This window comes from Saccostrea echinata, unplaced genomic scaffold (genome assembly GCF_033153115.1).
Source record: "Saccostrea echinata isolate AGI-Se365-2 ecotype Australia unplaced genomic scaffold, CSIRO_AGI_Sech_v1 ptg000022l, whole genome shotgun sequence".
Lineage (NCBI taxonomy): Eukaryota > Metazoa > Mollusca > Bivalvia > Ostreida > Ostreidae > Saccostrea > Saccostrea echinata.
Window position 1 is genome coordinate 13,834,300 of NW_026889771.1, and position 27,753 is coordinate 13,862,052.

Sequence of the window (27,753 nt, forward strand, 5' to 3'; positions counted from 1 at the left end):
AATCCTCATTTTACGAACCTCAGCTTACTGTTCAAGATCTTATATTCCTTTATACATGAAAGTATACACAGTTGTTGAAGTATAACGCCACCTGTTGCCTTTAGCAATGATCATAAAAGTGACTATTTGTACAATATAATAATAAATTATTTCAAAAAGATTTATTTCTTTTAAAAACATCCATCATGCCTCAAAATGACAATGCTAAATAATGTAAAACATGGTTTTCTCAAAGAGAAAAGTTGAAGAATCATATTTATAAGGGAAAAAATTGTCAAGAGTTATAAAATTTTAGAAAAGAAAAGAAAACATTTCAACTGTAAATGATATACAGAGACATCAATATTAGACTTTCAACGTATAAAAAAAAAATTGGGACAATCTAATTAAAATTAGAACCTATGACCCTCTAGATATTTTATCGCTTTTGTGTTGTGAACGAAGTGAGTGTTCGAATTGTAATGAGACTGAAATTATGCTGAAATCAAACGTTCGTTTTGAAATACTTTGACTTCTTCAAGTCTTTACTTGTTATCTCTCCTGCTATACAAACGCAGTGTTGACGATGGAGATTCTGAAGCTGTAGTTTGGCCCTGCAATATCCAACTGCTAAGCACATGACCAAGCCCGCCAGTCCAATGCACGCGGCGATTAAGGCCCAGTGGTCTGGGCCAGTGATTACGTAGGTCTTTTGCACTGGGCTTGGTATGACGTCACTAGACACTGTCTCGGAATATAGTGGGATTTTATTGTTCCAGAAGTCTAGTTTTTTGGCCTTGTAGTCGGTAGATGACTCTATAAAAGGTCTATTGATTCCCTGATATATTTTGGTGTACACGGGATTGTTAATTCTGTAACGATTCATATGGTACTGCCTATGTGGAACCAGAGATGGTAATCTGAAATTAAGTGACCTCGTGATTTGATATACGTGCATGAACATAGGCACTCCCCAGCTTAATTGTTAAAAAATATATATCTACTATACTATAAACATGTTTATAGTATAGTAGATATATATTTTTTAACAATTAAGCTGGGGAGTGCCTATGTGCATGAAGAGCAAATAAATTTAGGCTAATTAAGGTAAATATGATATATTCAATGTCAACATGATCCATTTTTTACATTACAAATTTATACATCATCATACATTGCTAACTCTTTGCTTACCCATTATAAATGAAGTTTGACCACATATGTATTAGTAACTTGGACATTTTCTTGTCGATGTCATCGAATCTGAAGTGTGAATGACCAGACGTGGGGAATCCCGAGAGGTAGAATATTTCAGAGCCGTGTGTCACTCCTAAGAAAAATGACATTTAAAAAGATAAATATATTGTTAGAAATACATTAAAGGAATGACTTTTAGGTATATGTAATATTGATAGAATGTTGTAATATTTATTCATTACATTCTATAATCTAATTACAGTGCTTCAGAAATAACTCTTTTGCTGTTGTCCAAGCCAAATTGTATACTTTTTAGTTTACCGTGTGGTAGAAAATACCAAATTTACAATATGCCACTCAGTTAAAATCAAAAGCACTTCTATATTTATAAATACAGGTTTTCATTAATATTTTACATGAATTTAATATTTTATCATGTATTATATGAAATTATTTATATTACTAATTTTAAAATTAGGCGGGGGTTTAGAATTTTTGCATTACTCGTGCAAATTTTGTTCAATCCTTGAAAGTATAAGGTTTCATAAAATGCAACTTCCAGAAACTAACAAATCTTCTTTTACGACGGAAAAAATATTGTTTGGCCCAACACAAACATTTTGCTTTGCTCCTCCCTCCTGTTTATACCACAGGTACTTGTGGACAGGACCCCCCCCCCCCCCTCCAATATGCCCCACAGGTCAAAAAATATTTTTATGTATTTTTTTCATGAATTATTCTTCTAGTACATATTTACAATGTATTCCATAAGAGAAATCCAAAAAATAACGCAGAATTAACGTTTTACTAAAAAAATCATACCCGCGGTATTATAAAATAGAGCTCTGAAGTACCTGTGGTATATACGTGTGCGCAGAAAACAAACAAGTCACCAAGGCAGTGAAATATGTTGGTAGACCGAGGATTTTGACAGAATCTGCAATAAATGCCATGCATTCATGTGTGAATACATGTATTCTGCTCCGACTCCATGTTTTTGTTCGACAGCAACATGTAGTGCGGTTAATACAAATTTTGTCACAGTTTGTCGGCACTTACATGCAATATATAGCACTCTCTGTCAGCTTACTTCACAGTGCAGTTGACTTTGACAAAATTTCACAATACTCATATTTATGATATACAAATATCATACACTAAAAATAAGATTATGACTGTGTCTCTAAGAATACTATAGATGTACTTTTCTCCACGTAGGATTAATTTCCACTATGTATGCGGTCACAAACTTTTCCTGGAAATATATCACAGCGTACTGAAAGTGCAATTAATGAAATGGCAATCCAAGAAATCCGCGTAATTCTCTATCAACGTGTTATTTCGCGGAATTATGATCCATTGGGAAAAAAGTACATTTACGAGATAAGGTTTCACCTGTATATTTTCAACTAAAGGAATTTCGATAAGACAATGGAATTCATTAAATGTGGCAAATTCAATGATTGTAACTCAACTACCAGCAAATCTTCCACAGGCCCGTAGCAACGGTTTCAACGGTGGGGGGGGGGGGGGTAACGTTTTAAAAAAAACACTAAACTGACCAAAATGGAGGGGGGGGGGGCAATTTGCCAAAATTATCTGGTAAGCAAAAGATTTTTTTTTTTAAACTTAATTAACTGTCCAAATCCAGGAATTTGCCAGTGCTCGACCTTACAACATCAGAAAGTGGGGGGTCAAGCAGCATCTAACGGAAAATTTACTATAGCAAAATACTATACTCAGAAAAAAGTGCCCCCCCCCCCCAACCGCGTTCTACGGGCCTGTTCCACTACATGGTCCTTGTATTTAATACCCACCCTTCGACTGGGCTAAAATTGATTTATACTCGTAGTTGTAGAGGTAGACAGGTGTGTTGCGTAATGACATCAGCTGAGCAAATTTATGAGTAGGTGCTGTGATGTAATAGTCCCCGACAATCTGAAATAGTGGCATCATCAGCGTGAATAACGCTAAATTACACTGTACATGTACTAACTTTAGTAATTGGTCCATGAGAAGTGTGGTTATTTCATATTCCAGGAATAACTTTATTTGATGTAATTTTCAACTTGGAAGCTTACGTCAGAGAAGATGTCTTGGACAAAGTTCTCCCTTTCTTCCAATGGCCATGATAAATACTGATCTAATACCATGTCTGAAATTTAAAAAAAAAAAAAAACACCAAACTAGTAGACATTTACAGATATAATCAAATAAATATCACTCGTCTTACCCCCGTATAAAAAAAAATTAATTAAAGTCTTTAAAATTAATTCCCTCAGCCTCAATTAACCCACAAGGACTTGAGACAATCTTAGCAAAATCGGGTATATACATGTAGTATAATAGGCTATATACCCGATTTTGCTAAGATTGTCTCAAGTCCCTATGAATTAACCCATCAAAAATGTGCGCTAGTTTCATAAACTTATTCCTGATTTTTAGTACGTCCACCAGGTGGTGTGACTATATACAAGTAATTAAAACAAATTACTTGCACATTTAAATTTTCACAAAATTGCCAATCCATGTTTTGCATTTTCACAAGTCGGATTATCCTTATTTTTCCCATATTTTTCTCAGTTCTCACTAAAGTTATGTACATCGTTACTGAATAAAACGAGGTTATTGCGCCCTTTGACCAGAATCTTGCCTAAACTAACTACGATATACTATGATGCTGCTACTTCTATAAATGTTGATTGAGCTATAGCCACGATATTTTTCTGGTACCTCTCTCTTTGTCAAACAAATATTCTATGCAAAGTATGCATTAACAGTTCAATCAAAGCTTATTTTGGAAATGGACCTGCTCCAAAATCCTCAACCAACTCAATCACGTGGAAAATGAATGACAAATCCAGCATTCGAGGCAAGATTGAAAATGTGTATCCCTGCACGCATCCTCCATGCAATTTGTCACCAAAGAACTTGTAGTGGTTACGATACAATTCTGGTAGTGTGAATTTTTATTTGCATCATGCTTGTAATTACATGTACTTGGAATGGACTCTCTCCAAAAACTTTAATCTGTTCAATTACCCAGAAAATATACGTCAGGTCAGGCATCTGAAACAATTAGGTCTTGTAGAGTGCATCCCTAGATGCATCATCCATGCAAAGCGCATATAGTTATTCGAGAATGGACCTGCTCCAAAAACTATGATCTCTTCAATCATCCGGAAAATATAGGACAGATGCTGAATCCAAAGCAGGTCTGGTGAAGTATACCCCTAGATGTATCATGATCCATGCAAATTTGGTCACCATATATGTTTACACGTACTTGGTAATTTTCTTACCTACAATGTTGGCTACACTTGGCAAATCACCTTGGAAGCAATACATTAGAGTAATTAATTGCTTTATCCCTTCTTCATTTCCACCAAATAAACCTACAAGGGGCACTGCTAAAAAAAAATAGTGATGAACATGTTGAAGAAATAGTTAATGTTGAATATGTAAAGGGAATTATAAATAACGTAATTATATTTTACGTTACTTCGTTTTGCCAGAGTACCTGCATTTAGACCCTCATCCTCAGTCGCACCAGTCATGACACTTTCCACCCGGAAGTTCCCGGTCTTTATCAATCTCTCTGGTATATCCGGGAGAATGTATCCATCCACTACAGGACGAAACTGTGGAGTAAGTGACGGGGATGTCTAAAAGTAAACAGACGAAATATGAGAATATCATCTAAATATACTAACCCAGCGTATCATTATGCAAGTTTTGAACAGGATTATAAAAGGATAGTCTGGATTCTAAAACTTGTTCCTCTCCCCTTTTGTTGGCTCTCACACGAAATGGACAAATTAAACACTAGGCTTTTTTAACAAACACAAAACTGCTTATGGTGAATTCAAAAAGTTGACAGAATAATTTTTGGAATTCGCTTGAACTGAAAACAAAATAAGGAGAACATTTCACATATATGCATTATCTATTTAAAGACATATTTATTTATTAAGGAAAAGGATATATGTTAATATTAAGTTATTACCCTAAGATTTTGAAAAATTTGTATTATTTAGTTTTTTTGTTTTTGTTTTTTTTTTTAATTTTTAAAAACAAACATGTATTTACAGTAGTTTATCTCCATTTTCATTTTTATGCAGCTAAAGTGTGTTGTGGTATTAACAAATAATTCAAGAAAACAAAAGCACCAATATTTTAGTTTATTTTTTCTCATTTCCACCCTTTAATATTTTCATATCCTTGGACTTTCAAATATTTTTGAAATTGCTTTATCGATGACTTGTGTCCCACCGACACATCAAGTTTTGTTTTGTTTTTCTTATCACAAAGCAAATGAAAAATAAACTGAAATAATCATAAAATAACATAAAATAAAATTTTGAGGTCAATCGACATGAAACCCCAATTTGATCTGCTAGTCATCATACAAAGACGCATACCAAAAATCATCCCCATTATCTACAAGCACATCTTCGCTAGCCAAGGGTTTCTGACCCGCTACTCTCCTCACAAACCCTGTTTGTGAGGAGAGTAGCGGATCAAAAACCCTTGGCTAGCGAAGATGCTACAAGCACAGCAACAAAAAGGGGAAAAAAATCAAAAAAGAAAAAAAAAAATCAAAGTTAAAGGGCAATATTAGTAACTTTTGTTATAATTGGTCCATCATCGTGAAAAGAGAACTTGATCTGTAGGTCATCAGTTTAAAAACACATACCAAACATCAGCCCGTTATCTACAAACACAGTGAAATATGCACACAGAGGAAAAAGGTGAAAAATTAAAAAATTTCAAAATCTGAGGACGATGGTTTTAGTTTAAATGAGTCAATCAACATGAAACTCGAACTGAATACACAGACACAAACCAAAAATTTATTCATTATCTACAAACATGGGGGAGGGGGGGGGGGGTGTCCGAAAACAGTAAAAATTAGATATGTTCAAAGTCTAAAGGCATAACTTTCGTGAAAATTTCAATTTGAAACTCGAAATTGATCTAGGTCATCAATATAAAGACAAATAACAAAAATCAGCTCATTATCTACAAACACCCCCCCCCCGGAAAAAAAGCAGTCCGGAAAACTAACTATGACGGAAAAGCGGACCGAAAAGGTTAACGCTATATGTCCCGATCACTTCATTTCGGGGGCATAAAAACTGTGAGTGTAGGATCATCTTTAACTTCCTTTTTTTTTTTAATATAATGCGCGTAAATTTAATGATTGGATGCATTGTCAAGAAATATGACACATCTCTTCTCTCTTTCTTTAAAAAATAAAATAATATGATCAATTTCACTCTCGAAGTGAAATACATGTAGGTACGAACTTTAAGACTAGATAGATCTGGAGAGAGTCTGATGGTAAATTTATTTTAATAAAGATTCATGTTTCTTACTCGGTATCATATTCCCTTTTTAAAAATGTGGGTAGAAATCATTAAATTTAGATTTGATGCGTAGTTCCGACATTTATTGTAAATTAAATATTAATATAAATTTCCGTTTCAAAGTTACATGCATATAATGAAAATAAGACAAGTTCTATTAAATAAGACCAGAAATACATGCATTTTAAGTCCATTGCTGCAGGATTACATTAAATAAAAGGATGCGATAAAGACCTACCACATATTTATATGAAATGTGCTTATGCATGACGTCTGTGGGTATTTTTTGAAGACATTCTTTAATGTGTCTAGAGCTGTTCTGCAGACAGCCAATAGACGAAATAAAAATTTTAAAATGGATGTTCGGAGCCATCACTTTTTCCGAGTAACTCCAATGGGCCAGGGGTGAACCACTCTGTACTATAGCCCTCCGGAACAAACCTACAAAATACATATTTATATTCATCTTCCATTAAAAAGTTAAGTACCGAAAGCAATATTCAAATCTTCGCCTCCATTAACTTACAAGGGCTCATGATCTGTAGCAGACGAACAGCTGATTGTTATGTTAAAGGTCAGACGACATGTTCCTCAATAATAAATAATTTTTTCCCAAAAAATTGTCATGTATTGCTACTTTAACAAGTTTCCTCACAAAAAATTGAGGTACATTACCAGGCATTTGTGCAAGATACCAGAGGGTGTGTTTCCTATTTAATCCTAATGGAAATCATTTGAATTGTCAATATAAAAATTGTTGTTATATATGTTTTCTAAGACAATTTGAAAAAAATTTAGAAATCACAAGATAATGTTAATATTATGAATATATTTTATATATCATACAAAGAGAAACAAAACAGATATTTGAGAACGTGTCGTCAGACCTTAATTGTTATATTGATGTTATTGCATAAACAATTCAAATATAACATATTAACCTTAACCAATCTAAAAGGTTTTTTGGCGGAAACAGAGAAACTCAAGATACGACTTCATGATAGCGAGGAGGAACCCGTGTCTGCAACTACTAAACTATGGAACTTTCTCTACACCATTTCAATTTTGCTTACTTAGCTATAAATCTTACAAATGGGTGCATTATCACTAAAACCTTTTACAAAATCGTAGGTATATGTTATTTTTATATCGAATTTATTCCTACGGTGACGCCTGTTTAATCCGGACTATTTTCCATCAAATAAAATCTATTCGAAATCAATAAGGATTTGGTAAGATTTATCACCCTTATCAGTTGTTTACGAATCGCATGTGATATAAAATGTATCTTATATGCCAGTTTTTTAATTATTTTAATTAGATGGGTTTTTTTCTTTTAAATTTTTGTGATCGGCTTCGGCCGACCACAGTTGATTCCATGTGAGGCATCCGGCAAATAACCACAAATAACGCACATATGTATACGAGGGACTTTACTTTGGTTTACTATGCACTAACAGCTTCATGTAAATTTATCACGACGTGTTTAGAAGTAAGAACGAGCTTTAATAAGTATTAAATTTCTTTCAGCTAAAAACGTGAAAGTGAAGTCTTAGTTTTTCTGACTGGTAAAATGTTTTTGCTTTCATTAATTATGATCCTCAGACTCGAACTCTGAATCCAGGAAAGAACTGACATACCAGGAGATGCGTTGATTCCGCAATTTTATTCAAATATTTCTCCAAGGTTTGAGTTCTTTAAATTTATTTATTTACGGAGGGGGCCAGGGAAACCGATTCTGTTATACTGTTAGAACACAAGTGCAAAATCCTTACATCAAGTTTTCACCTATTTACATCAAGATATCACCTACTTTTGACGGAAACATGCTATCGACATTATTATGACACCTATCAAAATGGCATAGGTATTAAATTTAAAATCGCAAGGGCCAACATTTATTTCCATACAAATGGCGATAAGGGTGATCATGACACAACCAAATCAGATTTAACGGCTTTCGGAAACGCTGAGCACAGCAAGGGATAATCGACAGGAAAAGATAGATGTGTTTTCTTTATCAGTTATGATATTTTTCAAAGGATTATAATGAACCTATCATGATATAAGGTCGATTAAATCAACGGTGTATTTCGTCATGTGAGAAAGCGATCACTGCATGAGAAAGTTTTTTTTTTTCCAAGCTATATTTTTAGCATATTTGATATTTTCATTCAAAGCTCTAAAATCATGACACTTTAAACAGATTATAAAGAAAAGCTCTTCGTATTGGTTGTATAAAATATGAAAATAGAATTCAGGGGGTCGTAATAGAAAGGGTACTTAAGTCTAAGACCATGCTTAAGAAGGACTTAAGTGCAATCTTAGACTTAAGACCGTAACTAGAAATGTGCTAAGATTTGACAATCTTGGCGAAACCGGTAGAGGTGAGTGACTCAAGTATGTCTTAACTATTTCATACACATATTTAGAACTATTAAATGTTGAATCTCGACGTTAAAACATTTCTCTATTCATATTATGCATTAAAGAAAATAATCATTGGATTTTTAAGTTCACTGTGAAAATATGAGGTGAAATAGACTTTAAGAGACAGAAAAATTGTCGGTGAGTTAGAGGATGATGACTAGAAAGCTAATAAAGAGTGTCTGTAAATTAGATTCAATGTAGAACGCGACAAGTGGGGATTTAGACAGGGATTCACAACGTCCGAGAGAGAGAGAGGAGAGATAGAGAGAGAACTGTTGATAAGTTGGAGACATACGAAAAATTATCTTCTGAAAACAATTCTTTTTGATCCAGTAATTTAATTGTAAATAGGTACATTGTATATCATAAAACGTCTACATGCAGTCTTTGCTAGCTGACAGGGGCTGATACATCGTGGGAAAAAGCATTCAAAACGTCCCTATTGTTTTGTACTTTTTTATTAGCGATTCAATTTCAAGTAGATCTATCGTACCATGTTTTCAATGATAAAGCGAGTAAACATTTGTCAAACAGAAACAACAAAATTTAAACTGAAAACATCGCAGTGCTTGTGTTTTAAACACAAGTTATGTAATTAATATGAACCCTTGCCATTTCGTGAATGTGCAATATTTGTTTTCAAATACAATGTATTAAGAGTCATTTTTAACAGAATTATAATTTCTATACAAAATATAATCTAACCTGACTAAAACTTATAATAGAGGACGTCGATTTAAAAACATTGATAACTGAATAATTTTTCTCAATATATGTTAATAACTTAAAAAACGGGTTATTCATAAGAAATATTGTGAACATAAGTTTGACTTAGGTAAATCCTAGCTTAGTTTTTGTTATGTTACGGTACAAGACATACTTAAGTAGTACTTAGGCTGGTCCTTAGATTGCACCTAAGTCCTTAGATAAAAACTTCGCAATCTTTATGTTACGAGCCCTAGATGACTGGGAGGTATTCAATTTTGAAATGAGAGCTGGGGGGGGGGGGGGGGGGGAGTGGACAGCTTAGGATATAGGCAAAAGTGGGGAAGGATAACTTTGTCACCTAAGATGGGGTCTATGAAATTTAGTTAATTTTACAATTTTTCTTCACTTAAAAAATGCTATTGAAACATATGAAAAGAAACATATGCTACCTGGCTAGGTTTTTAACTTTTTAGCCAGATTCTGAATCACCCACGTATTGCCAAAGATATAGTAATATATTTATCTTAGAATTTCTTGTCCTCTGTTGAAATTTATTGAAATATCAAACTGACATAGAGGAGGCACATTCATCTTTCATTTAGAAATAATGAAAAATATTTCTTTTTTACCATTCGTTAAAGGTGACATCATAAGAAATCCAACACTGCATCCTCCTGCACTATGGCCCATCAGAGTCACTTGGTCTGGATCACCGTTAAAGACCTCGATATTTTTGCGGACCCACCATAAAGCAGCTATCATATCCATCATCCCATAATTCCCTGCAAGTTCCGGGTCCCCAGATGCTAAAAATCCTTTTATGACAGAAAAAGTCTGATAAGGATTTTAAATTCTTCAAATAATTTAATGTTATTTACTCTATCGTTTCAATTCTTAATTTTTCTTGCATTCCGCTTTTTATTTGTTATAAAAGCCTATTAGTGAAAGTAAAACAAAAGCCCCTCACTATCCCGTAATTTTACGAAAAAAGATTTCGTAAATTTATGCATAAAAACCTCGTAAATTTTACAAGAAAATAATCTCCTAATTACGAGGAAAGATCCCGAGACCCTCGAAAGCCCCGGAAGTCCCTTTGTTCTGTACATTAAAACGTTTTTTAATTAATCGAAAAACGTAGCATAGTAGAGCTGTAATTTTTTTTTACACAGTAGTGTGAATTTTAAAAGTGTTTATTTGTAGTCTCTTATATACATTAAAAAAAAAAATACTAAACCTTAATCATTAGGTCTTTGTGTCTTTCTTATTTCAAAAATTATTTTAGGGGGACACTCGTCCTCATTTTATCCGACAGTGGCGGTCATAGTTTGCTTCAATAGACCTTGAATTCCTCCACCCGCAATTACATGTATTTGAAACAGGAATTTAAAAAGAACCACGGAAAGAGAAAAAAAAACTTTCATCTAGAGAAACATCATGTGAGCATTGCGTAATTTAACAAGATCTTTTCTCGTATTTTCTCTTGATAACTTGATCTTTTCTCGTATTTACCAGAACTTTTCTCGTAATAACGAGATAATTTTCTTGTAACTACGAGACAACTGAAACGTAATAATTTTCAAACTTGATACTAATAGGTTTTCATAGTTTGACGATGTGTTGTTTAATATTTTCGCCTTATTGCATAATCTAAACAAGAGACCCAGGGGCTTTAACGTCACCTGAGTATAATACAACAATTTAGAGGATCCAAAATAAACTGATAGTTGAAGCTTTGTTGCGCAATAGCAAGAGAAATAGGATGATCTGGATCAATGAAATAATTACTCTAGTACTTATTACCTATTCATAAATTAAGTTCTAATCTGTCCTTACTCATCACTATAACCACACAGATTATTATCAAACTATCATTGCTTCTATACTATTTTTAACCCCATAATTAACCTTTCACATTGGTCTCCTTTGATCTTTGAAGAACATTTAATAAATTATTTTTGTTTCATTTCTTTTTATCTATCATTTACAAGTCTACTTGATCATTAAAACTATGAAAGTACTTTTTGTATTATACAATAAAAATTCTTGTGTAATTCTCTTATTCTATTAACCTTTCAAATAACTTATTTATAGTGATTAATATCAAATTGAATGGCAAAGGGGAATCACTTCTCTCAATAGAGTACAAATTGATAGAGGCCTGGCCAAGACCAAAACACTTGACCAAATGCTCCAGATGTTCAAAAACCAGGTAAAAATACCCTTGCTTATTAAAACTTTTACTCCATTTTCCCCTGATATGTCCATTAGCGGAGAAGATTTTGAGAGAAATAATGCATTTTTACTACAAATTCAAAACAGCCCTACCCTAACACCAGAATCCATGACCCAGTGTCATGATATTCGCAAATTTGGAGGAGGTACCCCCATCATTATAACTATGCACTAAGATGAAGATTTTCAAAGAATTAACACATTTTCACTGTATTATAAATAGAGCTCCCTCCCCCACGAAACACCTTACCCTGGGACCACAAGTTTTAAAAATATTGTAAGAAGCACCTTTGTTCATCATAACTATGCACTTTGTTTATCTGCTCAATACTAAGAAGCAGACAGGATTATTTAATAGAATTAATTCATTTTCACTATATTATCAATAGAGCCTCATCCTTACACCAGAACATCTGATCCAGGGGCCATGAAACTCACAACTCTGAAAGAAGCACTCTTGCTCATCATAACTACACACTTAGATTCTCTGCTTTATAAGCAGGAGCAGAATAGAATATTTTTAAAGAAATTGTGCTTTTTCACTATATAATCAATAGAGCCCCCCCCCTTCACCAGAACCCCAACCCTGGGGCCATGAAATTCACAATTTTGGAAGTGGTATCCTTGCTTATCATAGTTTGTTTAAATATACCCAAGAGCAGAGATGATTTTCAAAGAATTAATGCATTTTCTCTTTTTCACTACATAATCAATAGAGGCCGCCCTAACACCAGAATCCCTGACCCATGAGCCATGGAATTCACAATTCTGGAAAAGGCTCCCTTGCTCATCATAACTATGCATTAGTTCGTTTGCTTAATATCCAGGAGCAGAGAAGAAGATTTAAAAAAAATGCATATTTACTATATATTCAACAGAGCCCCGCCCTAGAACCAGAGCCCCTCACCCTGGGGTCATGAATTTCACTATTTTGGTCAACAGAGCCCCGCCCTAGAACCAGAGCCTCTCACCCTGGGGTCATGAATTTCACAATTTTGGTAGAGGGCACAATGCTTATTACAATCATGCCAACAGTTTGACTGCTTGATGTCCAGGAGAAGAGGATTTTTAAAGATTACATTAATTTTGGTGGTTTTAGCCCCATTCCTCAGGCCCTAGGGGGAAAGGGATTATTAATCTCGGTGGAGATTCGGCTAGGCTAGATATTTGGTCTGACACCTCCACCGTCAGGCGGAGGCGTCGGACCAAATATCTAGCCGAGCCGAATCTCCACCGAGATTAAGGGATCATAAAATTCACAATTTTTGTTCCCATCACTCATAGATTCTTTATGCCAAAATTGGTTGAAATTGGTTTAGCGGTTCCAGAGAAAAATTTGAAAATGTTCAAATGTAACGGACGACGCACGGCGACAGACAAAAACGGGTAGCAATAGGTCACCTAAGTGACTCAGTTTATCTAAAAATACAATCGAAAAAAGAGTATTCAAAGCAGCTCCAAATTCCATTTATTTCTTCGAGGAAAAAAACTTACCAAGCGGTCCAAGTCTGTAATTTATCGTCACAACCACAATATCAGAAGCCGATAGTGCTGTTCCCTCAAACATAGCACCCATTCCATTGAAGTACGAGCCGCCATGAACGAAAAATAAAACTGGGTATTTTTTACTTTTGTTTGAATTCTGAAAACGAATATATTATCATTCAGTATGATTACTTCAATCATAACGTATGAGCACCATGCAATTAAGATAAACTCAAATATTTTTCATTGTCTTTAATTCTTTGAAGTAACGATATCATCAATTCATTTGATGCGCACATCAATTCAAGTTCTCTTCTTATTAATGACATACTAGTATGCAATATTGTGAATTATTGCACGCATTAATTCAATTGTTGATATAAATTAATTTGTTGCATTGCACGCAATAATTGAATTGATGCTTTCTTCTAATGACTTCATCAATTGCTTCGATTTTCACAACACTTCAATTTAAGAGTTTGAAGCATTGTGTCATACGAAGAGGGTAATTATTCAAGAAACTGAATTAATGCGCTCATCAATTCAATTGACTGGATTATTGCTCTCTTTGATTGATATAATTATTATTATTAATTTAATTAATATGCGCGCAATTCTTTAAGGTAAAGATCTAGTAAATGAAAGGAGCCTACAGATTTTTCAAATTTGAGAAATAAGTTCCTTTAAAGATGCTTTTTAAGTATAGCTTGGTCAAATAAGGTGTATCGGGGCATATTTTGTAGGTAAACAGGACGAAAAATCATATTTTAAACTGTCTTTTCTGATGAAAAATTAATAAAATCAGTCATGAATATGGGAGTTTTTTCTTTATTGGAGAAAGGAAATGTATCCAGATTGCCTACAGTCTCTCAGAAAATGGTAATTTGTTTCTTCTTATCCTCTTCTTTAAATTAGTATCAAATTGAATATAAGTTTCGGGATTAATTTTCACATGATTTCAAATTGAATTCTATGAAAAAACTGTATTGTCTACATTATTCTATTAGAGCCGTAAAGTACGGAAAAAAGAAAGTTTAAACTGATTATGACGTCATAATGGATCTAGCACCAAAAAGACAGTCTAAAGTCATTTACTAGATCTTGACCTTAAGAGGGAGCAACCATTCAATTATGATATCTCCAAGTCAACATTTCCAAACCGTGATGGTAGCTCAGTCGGTAGAGCGCTCGCTCCGTGATCGGAAGGTCCTGTGTTCGAATCTGACCAAGTCGATAAAAAATAGGTAGCAACTGTACCTTCGACAAGCGATCGGTACTTTGAAATGAAAGTTGCGGGCCTTTAAAACCGAGGTCCCGTGTCACGGTAGTCGATAAAGAACTTTCACTGCTCAATGGACCAGAGTGCCGAGTAATGGTCAAAATTTGAAGCCCTTCACCGGTATATGGTGACGTCCCTATATGAGCGAAAAATTCTCAAACGGGGCGTAAAACAACATTCAATCAATCAATCAATCTTCCATAATTTGAATAATGATGATCTCTTTCACAGATGTTTTGCTTAAAAAATAATGCAGTTTTAATTTCTCTAACAAAACAGTAAAATAAGAATATCTTCTATTGAGTTAAAGAAATCAACAAATCAGTTTTATCGAGATCTTAATTAATCTTAGCGAGTAATTCTTCCAAACTCAACAAAGAAATGATGCACAAATCAGTTGAATTGAGAAGAGATGCACACATCAAATCAACTTTTGCTAATATTAATTCAATCGATGCGTGTTTGGAGCATTTACCGATTTGATGAGCGCATCAATTCAAAATTTGGTCAATATATAATTACAGTTATTCAAGTGTATGTCATTAATAACAAATACATGTAGTTTTCCTTTGAGAGAACTTTGGACGAAAGGAATCATATTGTAACTTTCATTCTGTCCCTTCCTTGTAACATGTTCTGTTCCTTTCCTGTTGTGTAAGATATTTTTAATTCGTATCAGAGGGAGCTGGAGTGAGATGCACTTAAACGTCTTAACAATGCATTTTTTCCTGGAAAACATTATTAGGCAGTTAATTGCGAGAAAATGTCAAATAAACACTTATCTTTTAGATTTGAACATTAGACAAATGTTGCTCGTTTTTTATGGCCGTGATATCTTGCAAAAATGGTTTATATACAAATTTTAATGTTTGATGTATCAATGAAGTCAACTTCGTTTAAGCATGGGTTTAGCTCACCTGAGCCAAGGTTCAAGTGAGCTTTTCCTCTAGTAAAGAATCTACCGTCCCTCTGTCCGTATGTCTGTCGTTTGTTGTCTGTAATTTTTCCGACTTCTCCAGAACCACTGAGCCAATTTTAACCAAAATCATAGTTGCAGAGCTAGGATGGGGGTCAAAGAACGATGTCAAAGTTTTTGAAAGAAATATATTCACTGTTGGGATAAAAAATTTGAAATACAGAAGGCCCAAGTCTGCCATATTAATATTTACCATATTCAAGTAATGTGTAATTCAAGAAAAGTTTACAGGGAAACATATGCACTTCTGCAAGACAACAAGGCTAAAATTTGAATATATACCCAGTTCATAATACACTCACTGTTTATTAAATTTGTTCAATTTATGCACCTATAAAGTTGATGCCTATACGCCAAATGGCTTCTGTTATCTCCATACAGCTGTATTTATTTTGACTCAGTCAAGCTTGTTTATCACGGATCTCTTTTTGAGAATTTTAATAATATAAAGATTTCTATCCATCTTAAACCTTAAATTTTAAATTCTATTTTTAATATGCTAGATGAAATAATGCGTAATAAAATATTTTCGAATTCTTATTAAATTTAAAATGGATTGAAAAACAAACCGATGTCAAAGAGTATAGGAATTTACCCTACCCCTTAACTTTCTACGATGTTGCAAAACATCAATTGTTGGACAATATAATAATTGCACCTATAATTAAATAAATTACATTTCAACTGTGGGCAGATGTGGGTAGATTTGACAAGCAGGGGAGTGCTTGTTAATTATTTGCGGAAAACAAAGACAGGAACCGGAAACAAGAATAGCGACATATTTCAGAATGATTAGATAGGAAGAAGACAGGCAGAAGAATATTTTAATGAAGATGACGCATTCGATAGCTATAAAATGTTGGTCTTTTCCTTTTCCTTTATCCTTTTCTAAAATATGTTGTTAACACATGGAATCGCAAAACAAGTTTTGTTTTTTTTTAAATTCCACCAAAAGGTCCCCAGAAAGAATTATTTGTCTTTAATAATGCATAAAAAATTATTACATTTAATTGTACAGAAATCAAGAGTTTATAAACTCTTTATTCGAATTTTGCACAGACAATTGGAATTGACAGGATCAGTTTGTTTGTTTGGTTGGTTGCTTAACGTCCCTTCGAGGATTTTTCACTCATATTGAGACACCATCATGCACTTGCCTGGAGGACTGCAAATTTGAGTTTATGGCCTTTGGGCAGTGAGGGGTCGTCTATCGTGCCAGCACCTATTGCGACACGGGACCTCGGTTTATACGTTCTCATCCGAAGGACCGGTCTCCACGTCGCGCAGTGGTTCGAACCCGCGACGTACGGATCAACAACTCCTTACGCCAAGACTCTAGAGAAAACGCTCTAACCCCTGCGCCACGCGGGCGACTACAGGTTCTGACATACACACACAGTTGCATCGTTTTTCAAAGTTGTGGGTGGGATGGGGAGCAGAAAAAAATAATTGAAAAGATAAAAAAAAAAAAGAAAAAGAAAAAGTGACAAGCCAACTTAAAAAAAAAGATTGTCCAAACTCTCGGAGAACCCTATTTCGGGGATAGAGGTGGGGGTCCAACTTTCGACAATTTTTTTTTACCAGTATTTCATTTATGTGGAAGGGTTTGATATACTGCAACAAAAAGTGTGGAGGGATACAAACCTCCCTGGAATGAACATTTCCATACTAAATTAACAGAAAAAAAAATATTATCGGAAAAAAGTGGGGGGAAGGGGCAAATATGATACTACGTGCTTGAAGCTTGTTAAAAATGCAAGAATGGGGACAAGGTTGAAATTTACAATTTAATCAGGTCTATTTGCATTTTATTAATATGAAATACTCTCTTAAAAGATTATTTTAGGGATTCATTGAGACTTCTCTAATGTTGAAATAATTTTAAAGAGTTTTAACCATGTTGACTAAAAATCGAACTGTGCGTTATATACTAGTAGACTTATGGCAGCAAAAATATAGTCCCGGTGATCTTTATGATCTTTGGAGTTTTATCAGCAATATTTTAATGCTACAAGACTGTTCCAAGGAAACAAAAATACCCAAAGCGACAAAAACCAATAGTATCGACCCGGAAGAGATCAGATCATAGTAAAGCACTGCTTCATATAAGAGAGAGAGAAAAAAATAAATTCGATAAACAGAAGTACAGCGACCTAAAAAGAAAATTGTAGAAAGCAAAAACGTGTCAAGCTGAATTGATCTTGAGATTTTATGTGTCTCGGCCGTTTTTAACAATAACACCTCATTTCCGTTGTTCGTCCTTTGTTACAGTAAACGTATACGAAGCGGAGCGTTATCCATTTAACTTAACATCTATCGCCCGAAAGAAAAAAAGGAGACAAATAAAATTGACATTTATAGTCTCAGTTATCCCTTCATTTTACCCTGTTAATCATTTATAAAAGACGTCGAACGACTCTCCTAAAACCCTGTGACATTGCGGTGTTGTATTACGACAATCGGTACCCCTCGCCTTTTATTCACGTCCTTAGATCACTGTTTTGGGGTTAAAGAGGACTCCTCAAATGATCGAACTGTACCTAAGTGTTTTCTTTAGATCTGATTATATTTACTTAACTTTAACAGAGTAAGATAATGATTTCAGACGTATCAATGTAGCTACACTTGAGCTTTAGGGTTGTGTGTTTTGTAACCATACACTCGCTTGTATTTTCAAAGGAGTTGAATGCTCCTATCTCTAAAAGGCACGATATATATCACTATAATGATCTGAAATTATGCAATGTTGGAAATACAGTTTGCACTATGGGAACTCGATCTAACATAGAAGCATCAAAAAAGAAAGGAATATTTAGTTAAAAGTACAGACAACAAATGAGTTTCTTCAGAGAGAGAGAACGTTATATCTCTACCTTAAAAATTGCATGTCTATCTTTTTGCACATTAAATCTCATATGAGGAATTACATGTGACTAAATACTAGTACATGTATAGCGCATGTAAAATTGATAGGTATACTGAAATATCTTCTCCTTTACGGTCTATAAATAAACTTTATTACAGCAAAGTTAAGCGGAGTATGTATCATTTATTTCATTCGATCGATATGTGTAGATTACAACCTTAAAAGCACAGTTTTATAAAATAATTAGTAAAGAGCTTGTTGTAAATTCAGACTTAATAAAATAAAGTTTTTCAACTTCTTTTTTTACTGTTAGACTTATAACTGTAGCGTTAATTTATTTAAGCAAATATTTTCATCAATTTCAAATACTCCTCTGGCCACCAAGTCAAACCTCGTTATCTCGAACTCGACGGGACCGAGAAAAAACTTCGAGATATCCGAGGGTTTGAGATACGAGGATAAAATAATTAAGAATAAATTCTTGTCTTTTATATTCTATCCATGACACGGAAAAAATGTTTTCCACGCAAGGAAGGAATTTATCTATAGTAAGTAAGTAAGTAATCGTTTATTATAGTGACACTGTGCATTACAAACATTGTAATTTATACTGTAAACAAAATAAACATTAAACTAAATTGGATCCGGCCCATTGGACCTATAAGTCACTTTTCCCATTAAATTATATAAATTTACACTTGCAAAGATTTTTTTCTATGGTTAAAGGCCGTATGTACAAATTCGGCTAATTCTATCTGTTAATCTTGATTTTACATTATATACATTTTTTTTATTCGAGATAATTTTAACACATGTAATTCAATCAAACTATAGATATGCAGAATAGACAACTGGTCATTTTTTAAAAAGAAATATCATGAAAGATGTGAATTGGGGGTGGGGTTGGAAAAGGGGTTTCTGATTATTCAAGAAGCATAAACTTTTTAAGTTTTCATTTAAGAACACATCTTTGGGGATCATGTTTTGAAATTTAAATAGCATATTCAGTAATAACGAAATATATTTTTACCTGTCACCGCTTATTCAAAATTATACTCCCTTCTTTCTCCATGCTAAATTTTCTTCGCTTGCTTGCACTTTTATTTTAATTTTCGATTTTTATTATTATCTCATTTTCATTATAGAACCCTTTCCCTACCGCTCCATCCAAAATCTCTAGACCAACCACTACTTGATTTTAAAATATATAAACCCTAAGTCGAGCACTGACTAAAATACTCAAAATGATTATATATATATATATATATATATATAAACTTCAATGTAATGTTTATTTAAAAAGAGTGATACTTATCGCACATATAATACTTAACATACATGTATTTCTTTTCTTATATAACAAGAAGTTCCTGTGATAATGATCACAATGACCGATAACATTTCTCCATTTTTTCATAAGATTTTCCAGAAAAAAATAACATATGGGAAATTTAATCTGAAGAAGAGTTCATTTACCCTATAAGTGCCAATCACAAACTATTTTATTTATATAACAACGATCCTTTTTAAGTTCTTGTGAAACACGTGTTCATAATGCAAAATTAGCGTGAAGTTAATGATCTTATGAAATCTTTTTTTTTTCCTACCAAATATGAATACCTCCTTTAAAATCTCAACTGATGTCATCATAAGAATTAACTACCAAAAATATGATAATATTGTAATAAGCTTGGGTATTTCATAGTTTTTAGGTGCGGTTTCCTTTTACGCCCAAGTTCATCTAAAGTCGCACAAACCAACACGTGAAATCAGCATTGTGATGCAGATATCATAACGTTTGGCGTTTTACATGTGAACCCTCTTTCTTCTTTTTTTTTTTTATTTTGCGAAATTTCAAATTTGGGACTACTAAAGTATGCATTTTTGTAACTTCAGAGTCCGAAAACAATTTTAATTTCTGTTGTAACTTTATGGGAAGATTCATATTACTTAAGTATTGATTTATTATTTTTAGATGCCGTCGGTCATGTAACAAGATCTGGTCGTACTGCATGTTATACGACTGATAACATCCAAAAATAATATTTCAAATATCTGTTGTCTTAAAAAAAATATTTTGAATGCAAAATTAATATATAATATACATATTTTGTATAAAAATTAATAAATTTTTTTTATAAAAGGAAACAAAAATAAATTTAAGAGCATTTCTAAACAAATAAATAAATACATAAATAAATAAATAAATAAATAGTAAGAATTTGATGTAGCTTTAAGAACTGCATATGTCTCAACGGGAATGATTTCTCGTGAAACAAAATCACATTTTGGTCGAATAATCTTGCATGTAAATCTATAAATTTATCGAATTATACATAGTTCGAAAAAAAAAAAAACATGAACGAGTTTACACAATTTTCCTTTATTCCGCTATCACTAATCATCGGCCTCTGTGAGGTTACTTTCTTTACATTTAACCTTAGTTTTGACACGTGACAATTGAAACACAAAGACAACAAAATAACAAACAAGCAAACAAAAAAAGTAGGATTTCTTTTTTTTTTTTTTCAAACTTTCACGAATTAGTACTAACTTTTATGATCTTATTTTTTTTATAGGACCATTTTATATATTTCGATAACGAAAGACCAGGTTAATCAACGCTAGATCATTCGGAGCTCCTCGCGGGACTCGTATCTCGCAACTAACCTCGGATGTGAACGATGTTCAGCCACTATGCTTAAACAATCATGTGATCTTATCCGAAATGCCTACAAATATTATTCCTTTGAATTCCGATTTACTTTGTGGCACGTCCAGCAATCTGTTTCAATTACTACTAACAGAGAGTTGTAATTAAAAAAAAACAAATTAAACAAAGTAGAATTTTTTCCCCGGTCAACTTTATGCAATGCGAAATGTGAAATGAGTTAAACGGTACATCAATTTTAATTTGATTCATATTCCTCCACCAATCACATCCGATGTTTGTATGGAGCGAAGCGGGGTCAGCTGAGGATTACCGATTGACACAAGATGGTACAAACTACAGGTAGAATCGGAATCGGCACACTTACCTGTAGTTTGTACTATCTAGTGTTCAAGGAAAGACCACTTTAATCTCTGCGGCCATTGTGTCCTACCAAGAGAGCTGCAAATGTACGATTACAGTTTTTCACGACTAATCTATAAGAATGTGCATAAAGAAATGATTATAAGCGCGTTTTATTTTTTTTCCAGATAAGGACAGTGAACGAAGTGTCTTTTATCGACTTTGAAGGTGAATATTTCTCGCCTCGTGAGTAGTTTCTGTTCACACAAAAACGTGATTGTTTAAAAGAGAATGTCGATTTTAAAAGTCTTAAAATCGTAGCCGCGTAGAGTTATCTTGTGTGATTTGAAATATATGAGCCGGTTTTGCTTGAAGTTTCTACAAGCACCTTTATACAAGAACAAAGAGAGAATATTGACTGCAAAAGTAGAATAATTGGCCATTCGACCTTTACTCCACATCACATCATAAGCCCCCAAAATTCGGGACAAGAAAATATACACAGTGTATACGTCACGTCGTGCGACATATTATACAAAATTGTTCAAATAGAAAGAATAGAAAGAGTTTACATGATATACAGGTACTTACCTTTGGCGAATAAATATTTAGATACAAACAATCTTCGCTGGTATGGTTGAAGTCTGGTACATGATATTCAATGTAGGCTACACCCTCTCCCGGTTGAGGACACGCAGGGGGGATCTCAAGAGCATCCAGTACATCATTCCAGGGGTCGGGGGGTACGGGATGCTGGAAAACAAAACGCGACAGACCTAAGTCGATAAAAAATGGGTAGCAACTGTTCCTTCGCCATGCGCTCGGCACTTTGAAGTGAAAGTTGCGGGTCCTTCGGATGAGACCTTAAAAACTGAGGCCCCGTGTCACGGCAGGCGTTGGCACGATAAAGATCCCTCACTGCTCAATGGCCCTGAGTGCCGAGTAAAGGTCAAAATTTGAAGCCCTTCACCGGTATATGGTGACGTTTCTATATGAGTTAAAAATTCTCGAATGGGACGTAAAACAACATACAATCAATCAATCAATTACAAAACTTTAAAAAGATGTTTAAATGCCTGCATCTCTTTAAAATATTAAGAGAATACTTAGTCAAACCTAGTTATCTCAAACTCGATAGGACCAAGATTAAATTTCGAGATATCCGATGATTCGAGATAATCAGGGTAAAAAACGTATAAGTAGCTGGGACTGCCAATTCACTTCGACATAACCGGTGTTCGAGATAATGATGTTCAACTGTATTTTTTTTACATGATGAATTATAGTACTCTACGAAACTGTCAAATACAAAAAAATAAAAAATAAAAAAAAAATGAAATAATAGTCTGAACGTCGCTTTTTTTACACTAGAAAATTTCTTTGTTGGCGTTCTTTTGACGTCTGAATTTTATTAATGAGTTCATTTTAGAAATATTTAGCGAATAAAAACGAACAGCTCTATCAACCTGAAATATCGGGTTAAAATGTTCAATAAGGGATGCATTATAGATCGATAACTAGAAATAGACAATAATTGTTTCCCTTTTTAAGTTTATCATAAAATTCTCGGCTAAAATTGAATTTATAGACAATAAAATTCTATCGATTTTCAGGTTTTCGATATCATCCTTCCCATAAAAAATACCAACAGTGATGGATTGAAGTTATTTGAGGCATTAAAAAAAAATATTCACATCAAAGCAAAATATTTACAAAAGAAATGAGGAAAGTAAGGTCGGGGTATACTTAGATAAACAAACGATCCAGCGTGTTTGCCAATATCATCTAAATTGTTGGCGAGAGTAAGATTATTTTACACAGCTTTCGAAATTGTTCACAAGGATGAAATTACTCCATCAGAATTCAGATTTCTTTTTCGGCAAAGTTTAAAGTGCAAAGGGAATGCAAGTAATTAAGATCACAAACAAAAGTTATCGGTGTGCCTTCATTAATTCTACTAACCTTTTTTTTTTTTGATTTTCCACCCCCGCTTCTTGATTATTGCAATATACAAGGATGAAATGGAAATGCATGTACATGGCAGAGAGAGAGAGAGACAATATTTCTCCCCCCCCCTTTTTTAAGATAAAAAAAATTCCGTTGAATTATATAAAATGGATCAATATTTTCATGTCTTTTAAGCTCATTTGAACAGAAGAAAGTCACAGAAACTGTATAAATTCCTAAACATAGGAAATAATCTACGACGTGGTACATTTCTATCAAATTGTGCGCAAACTTTAAAGTAAAGCTGCTGAAAATCTAAGAAATCGGGAAACCATAGGCTTCCTGGACAGTTTATCAACCGAAATAATTGATCCCTGTCATTTATATTGAGCATTTTACCCATGGTTGAAATTAACGAACTCCAAAATACCTGCTTCCCAGCTAATGATAAGTTTTCGTGTTCAATTTTTCACGCGTGGATATGTAATCTACTAAACTCTAACGAAGTGATGAGTAAATTGTTATTGAATCCTCGTTTTTCCTTGGTTAATATAACACTATTATATACCTCAATTATTTCCCGACAAACGAATATCGGGATAAGACACAAGAAAATATTTCTATCTACGGATACTATTACATGTATATTAAAGCTGCCAAATCTTGTCTTTAAAAAATCTATTTAATCTTGGGTTTCTAGCCATTAAACTTTTTAACACATTACTAATTAGAAACAAATAGGCTTTGTTTAGTAAAGGCGATTTTATTTATTTTTTTTTTTTTGTCCTAATTCATTTCTTTTTAATTTCAAGTGCAAGTATGCAAACATTGAAAAACTCGTCCTAATGAGTTTTGTATTAACTGGCTTTGGAAACAAACGAATACTTGCTTCTAACATACATTTAATTGCACCAATTTCGCTTAGCATTCCCTGCTAATGATTTGCATAAAATTTCCTTTGTAGATTTCCTACACTTGAAAATCGGAAATTTGTTTTCATATCTGAAGATTCTCTAATTAGCAGAAAAATTAATAGAGTAACTCATTGAAACTCAAGAACGGCGATAAAGAGGTTCGCTGTTCTGAAGGCATACTCCAAGTATGTACACATTGATTTTGTGGTTATGGTGGTTCTGTGGGATTCAGATTATAAAACAATAACTTTTTAAATACTTTTTAAACAAATTTTTGATCTCAGAGAGGAAAATCAGATTAATCTTTGTTTCTAAGAGTACTCTAGCTAGTCCAATGTCACTTTGCAAAAAGGTATAAATGTTACCATTTCCTTTCTCTTATTGTTTCCAGGAGACTAGAGATAACAGAAATATTTACTGGAGCACCCCCCCCCCCCTCTAAAAACCAAATGGTTTGAAACTGTTGGTATTTATTATGGGTCATCGTTTATAAAATTTGCTGGTCAGCGCGACTTGATATTGATCTTGGCACGCTCTACCCCACGTATGATGATCGGTGACTTGGGAATCGATAGGGTGTATCAACCTTATAGTGACCTTACGTATTCTCATAACCATCTATTCATAAAAACGGCAGACCCTTATTTTTGGACTTTTGTAAATCGTTGAAATGATTAGATGGTACTTATGCATTTTATGCTGTAATTCCTTCACAATAAAATTGTGCTTTTGCATTACACGTATATGCTGGGGTTCCTACACAATAAGATTGTACTATTGCATTTTATGCTGAGGTTTTTATGGGGGAGGGGTCTCAATTCAGATCGAATGGACTCTTAAACTCGAGTGGGCTTCTCTTCGGCAATACATCACTGTGCTTTAAAGGGGTCTGGACACGGTTGCATTGTTTACATTTTAAAGTCTTATTCAAAAAATAAAATCAGTTAAATGAATTGAACTTACATGAATATTCTTAAGATTCAACGACAACGAAATTTTTCTTTACATCAGGTCAAACATCTGTTTTTGTAAACAGGTCACGAGCTCTGTTATTGTTAATGTTTGCATTTCACCGGGTGTGTTCGATTTGTTAAACTCTGCACACATCACTGAGCACGGACTGACAATACTGATGAGTTGGTTTTGCTTTCTCACATTCTACTCTGAATTTTCTGGATTATAGTTTTGATATTTGTCATTAATACACAACAAAATTTTCTGAAGTATAAAGTTTGTTTTGTGAAAGTGCAAGGATGTGTCAATCAAACGCGTCCCAAAATTCGTAGTTTCAATTATTTCCAAATAAAAGAAGTTTCTGAACACTCTTTTTTTTATTTCTCCGTGTGAAATGTTATCGCAACATGTAAGTCATGATATTATACAGAAAATTTGAGAAAATATTAACTTCAAATCTGTGTCTAGGTCCCTTTAAGCATTCTGTCGTTCACTAGCTGTTATTTCAATAGAGAAGTGGAAAATGCTATAATTTTAAAGGGGCTTTGAGTCCATAAAGTTTGTGATATACAATTGAAAAAAAAGACAATGAACAAAATAACTACATACATGTATCGTATATACTGAGTATAACCGACAAGACGTTATGTTTTCTGGTATATTGATTTGATATTTTTAGATATAATAAAATTTGGATTATGATCAATACATGTATGAACAAAGTTAAAAACGATCCTCCCTCACACTGAACCTGTAAGTGTGAATATTTAAATTTATATATAAATCTATATTAAATCACAAAAATACATTATGATACAACATATGTATTTGTGGTGCTTGTATTTCCATTGGGCTGAAAATGCGTGGAAATATTGAAGATGCAGTATCATCTATATGAAAAAAGTAACACGATAGTATATTGTAAATGGCTTGATTACAGAGGGTACCAAGGTAACTATTTAAGTTTTATACTTAATCCAAATTATTAAGGTATGACGACACGTTGCTCAAATATCTGTTTTGTATCTCTTCGTAATATACACAAATTAACCATAATTATCATTATCTTGTAATTTTAACCTGTAATTTCAAAATGTCTAAGAGGATAAAGACACCAAAAAATTCTGGTATTCCCAAATCAAAAGATTTTTCATAGGATTATATAGTAAATACCATCCTCTGATATTTTACAAAAATGCCTGGTAAGGTACCTCAATTTTTTAATACTTGTTATTGTAGCAATACTTCAATGACAAATTGTTGGAAAAAATTATATATTATTGAGGAACGTGTCGTCTGACCTTATTATTTGAAAATATTCCATCAATTTACCAGAAGAGCAATTGTATATACTGGCAGGCGCGGATCCAGGAATTTTTTCCGGGGGGGGGGGGGGTCCACCCCAGTCAAAAAATTTCCAACCCCCAGAAATTTCCTAACAAACCAAAAAAAAAATCTTTAAGTCACAAACTACATAAACTTAATATATGCTTACCTCAAACCTCAATTCGTTCAAAGGAGGAGAGGCGTAGGGGACTCCTAGAAATCTCTCAATCTTTTTTCCTGAGTATACAGTTTCCACGGATCCTCTCACTTTCCCGTATTTCGTGGATTTTGTCACATATTCGAGACAGGTGCTCTTAATGACACAGAAAATCAAGAAAACAAAAACACTGAAGTTTCGTAGTAAATGTGAGACGATTATCATTTTTCCCCCGCGCTAATGATGTAAAATAAAGTCTTTGATAAATTCAAGTACTTCGCGAATCCAGTTGAACAGTTTTCATCTTTAAGATTTCACTCTTTAATTCTCATTTCTCATGATACTCTTGAAATGACAAGAGATGGTAGAATAGGTCCCTCGATATAATTTATCTTTAACAACGGGAAATGGGTTGCTACTGATTAGAAAATGTATAGAAGCCCTCCAAAGTGCTTGACTTGCAACACGAACGTAATACGCACACACGCAATTCTTTTCCCCCTGACAAATTTTTGTCACTATGAGGACAGCATGAATTTGTAGCGGATAAAATTCTATTGAAATATCCCAAATCCTCGACTCGGCATCTCTGATATCTATGTTTTAACTTCCGCGTGGTTTGATCAATTTTTGTTCATTGAATTTTTATACTGTGCGCCATGAGGATTAATGCTACCAACAAACAGCTCGAGCAATCAGCACGCCACCGCAGTTCATGTCAAAGAGCAGTAAGCCTGCGACAGGGGTTAATGATACCGGGTAGCATAAATATTAGTGTAAATTTTGCTACCTTGGTATTTAAAGATGAATAAAAAGAGTTATCGCGTAACTTCTCATATATCACTCGCAAGTACGCCTGACGAATGATACGACTGAGCAATTGAAACAGCTTTAAGGAATTTCAATAATGGGTTATTTATT

General features: G+C 33.7%; 2 protein-coding genes across 3 annotated transcripts in view; one reads left to right on the plus strand and one right to left on the minus strand.

The window, feature by feature from the left end:
- The window catches only part of LOC133190462 (spindle assembly abnormal protein 6 homolog), a 281,161-nt gene that overhangs the window by 149,244 nt on the left and 104,164 nt on the right, over positions 1–27,753 (plus strand). The window lies entirely within an intron of this gene.
- LOC133190464 (fatty acyl-CoA hydrolase precursor, medium chain-like) lies at positions 177–27,635 on the minus strand. 2 transcript variants are annotated; one of them, XM_061326120.1, is made up of 11 exons: positions 26,845–27,635; positions 22,126–22,287; positions 13,410–13,557; positions 10,313–10,498; positions 6,784–6,986; positions 4,697–4,841; positions 4,479–4,583; positions 3,258–3,331; positions 2,994–3,114; positions 1,174–1,309; positions 177–899 (listed from the first exon to the last, which is right to left on the minus strand). In XM_061326120.1, exons 1-11 carry the CDS (start codon positions 27,055–27,057, stop codon positions 485–487), a joined length of 1,908 nt encoding a protein of 635 aa, XP_061182104.1. In that variant the 5' UTR covers positions 27,058–27,635; the 3' UTR covers positions 177–484. The 2 variants fall into 2 exon arrangements, with proteins under 2 accessions (XP_061182104.1, XP_061182103.1); XM_061326119.1 differs by having other exon boundaries at positions 178–899; positions 4,479–4,586.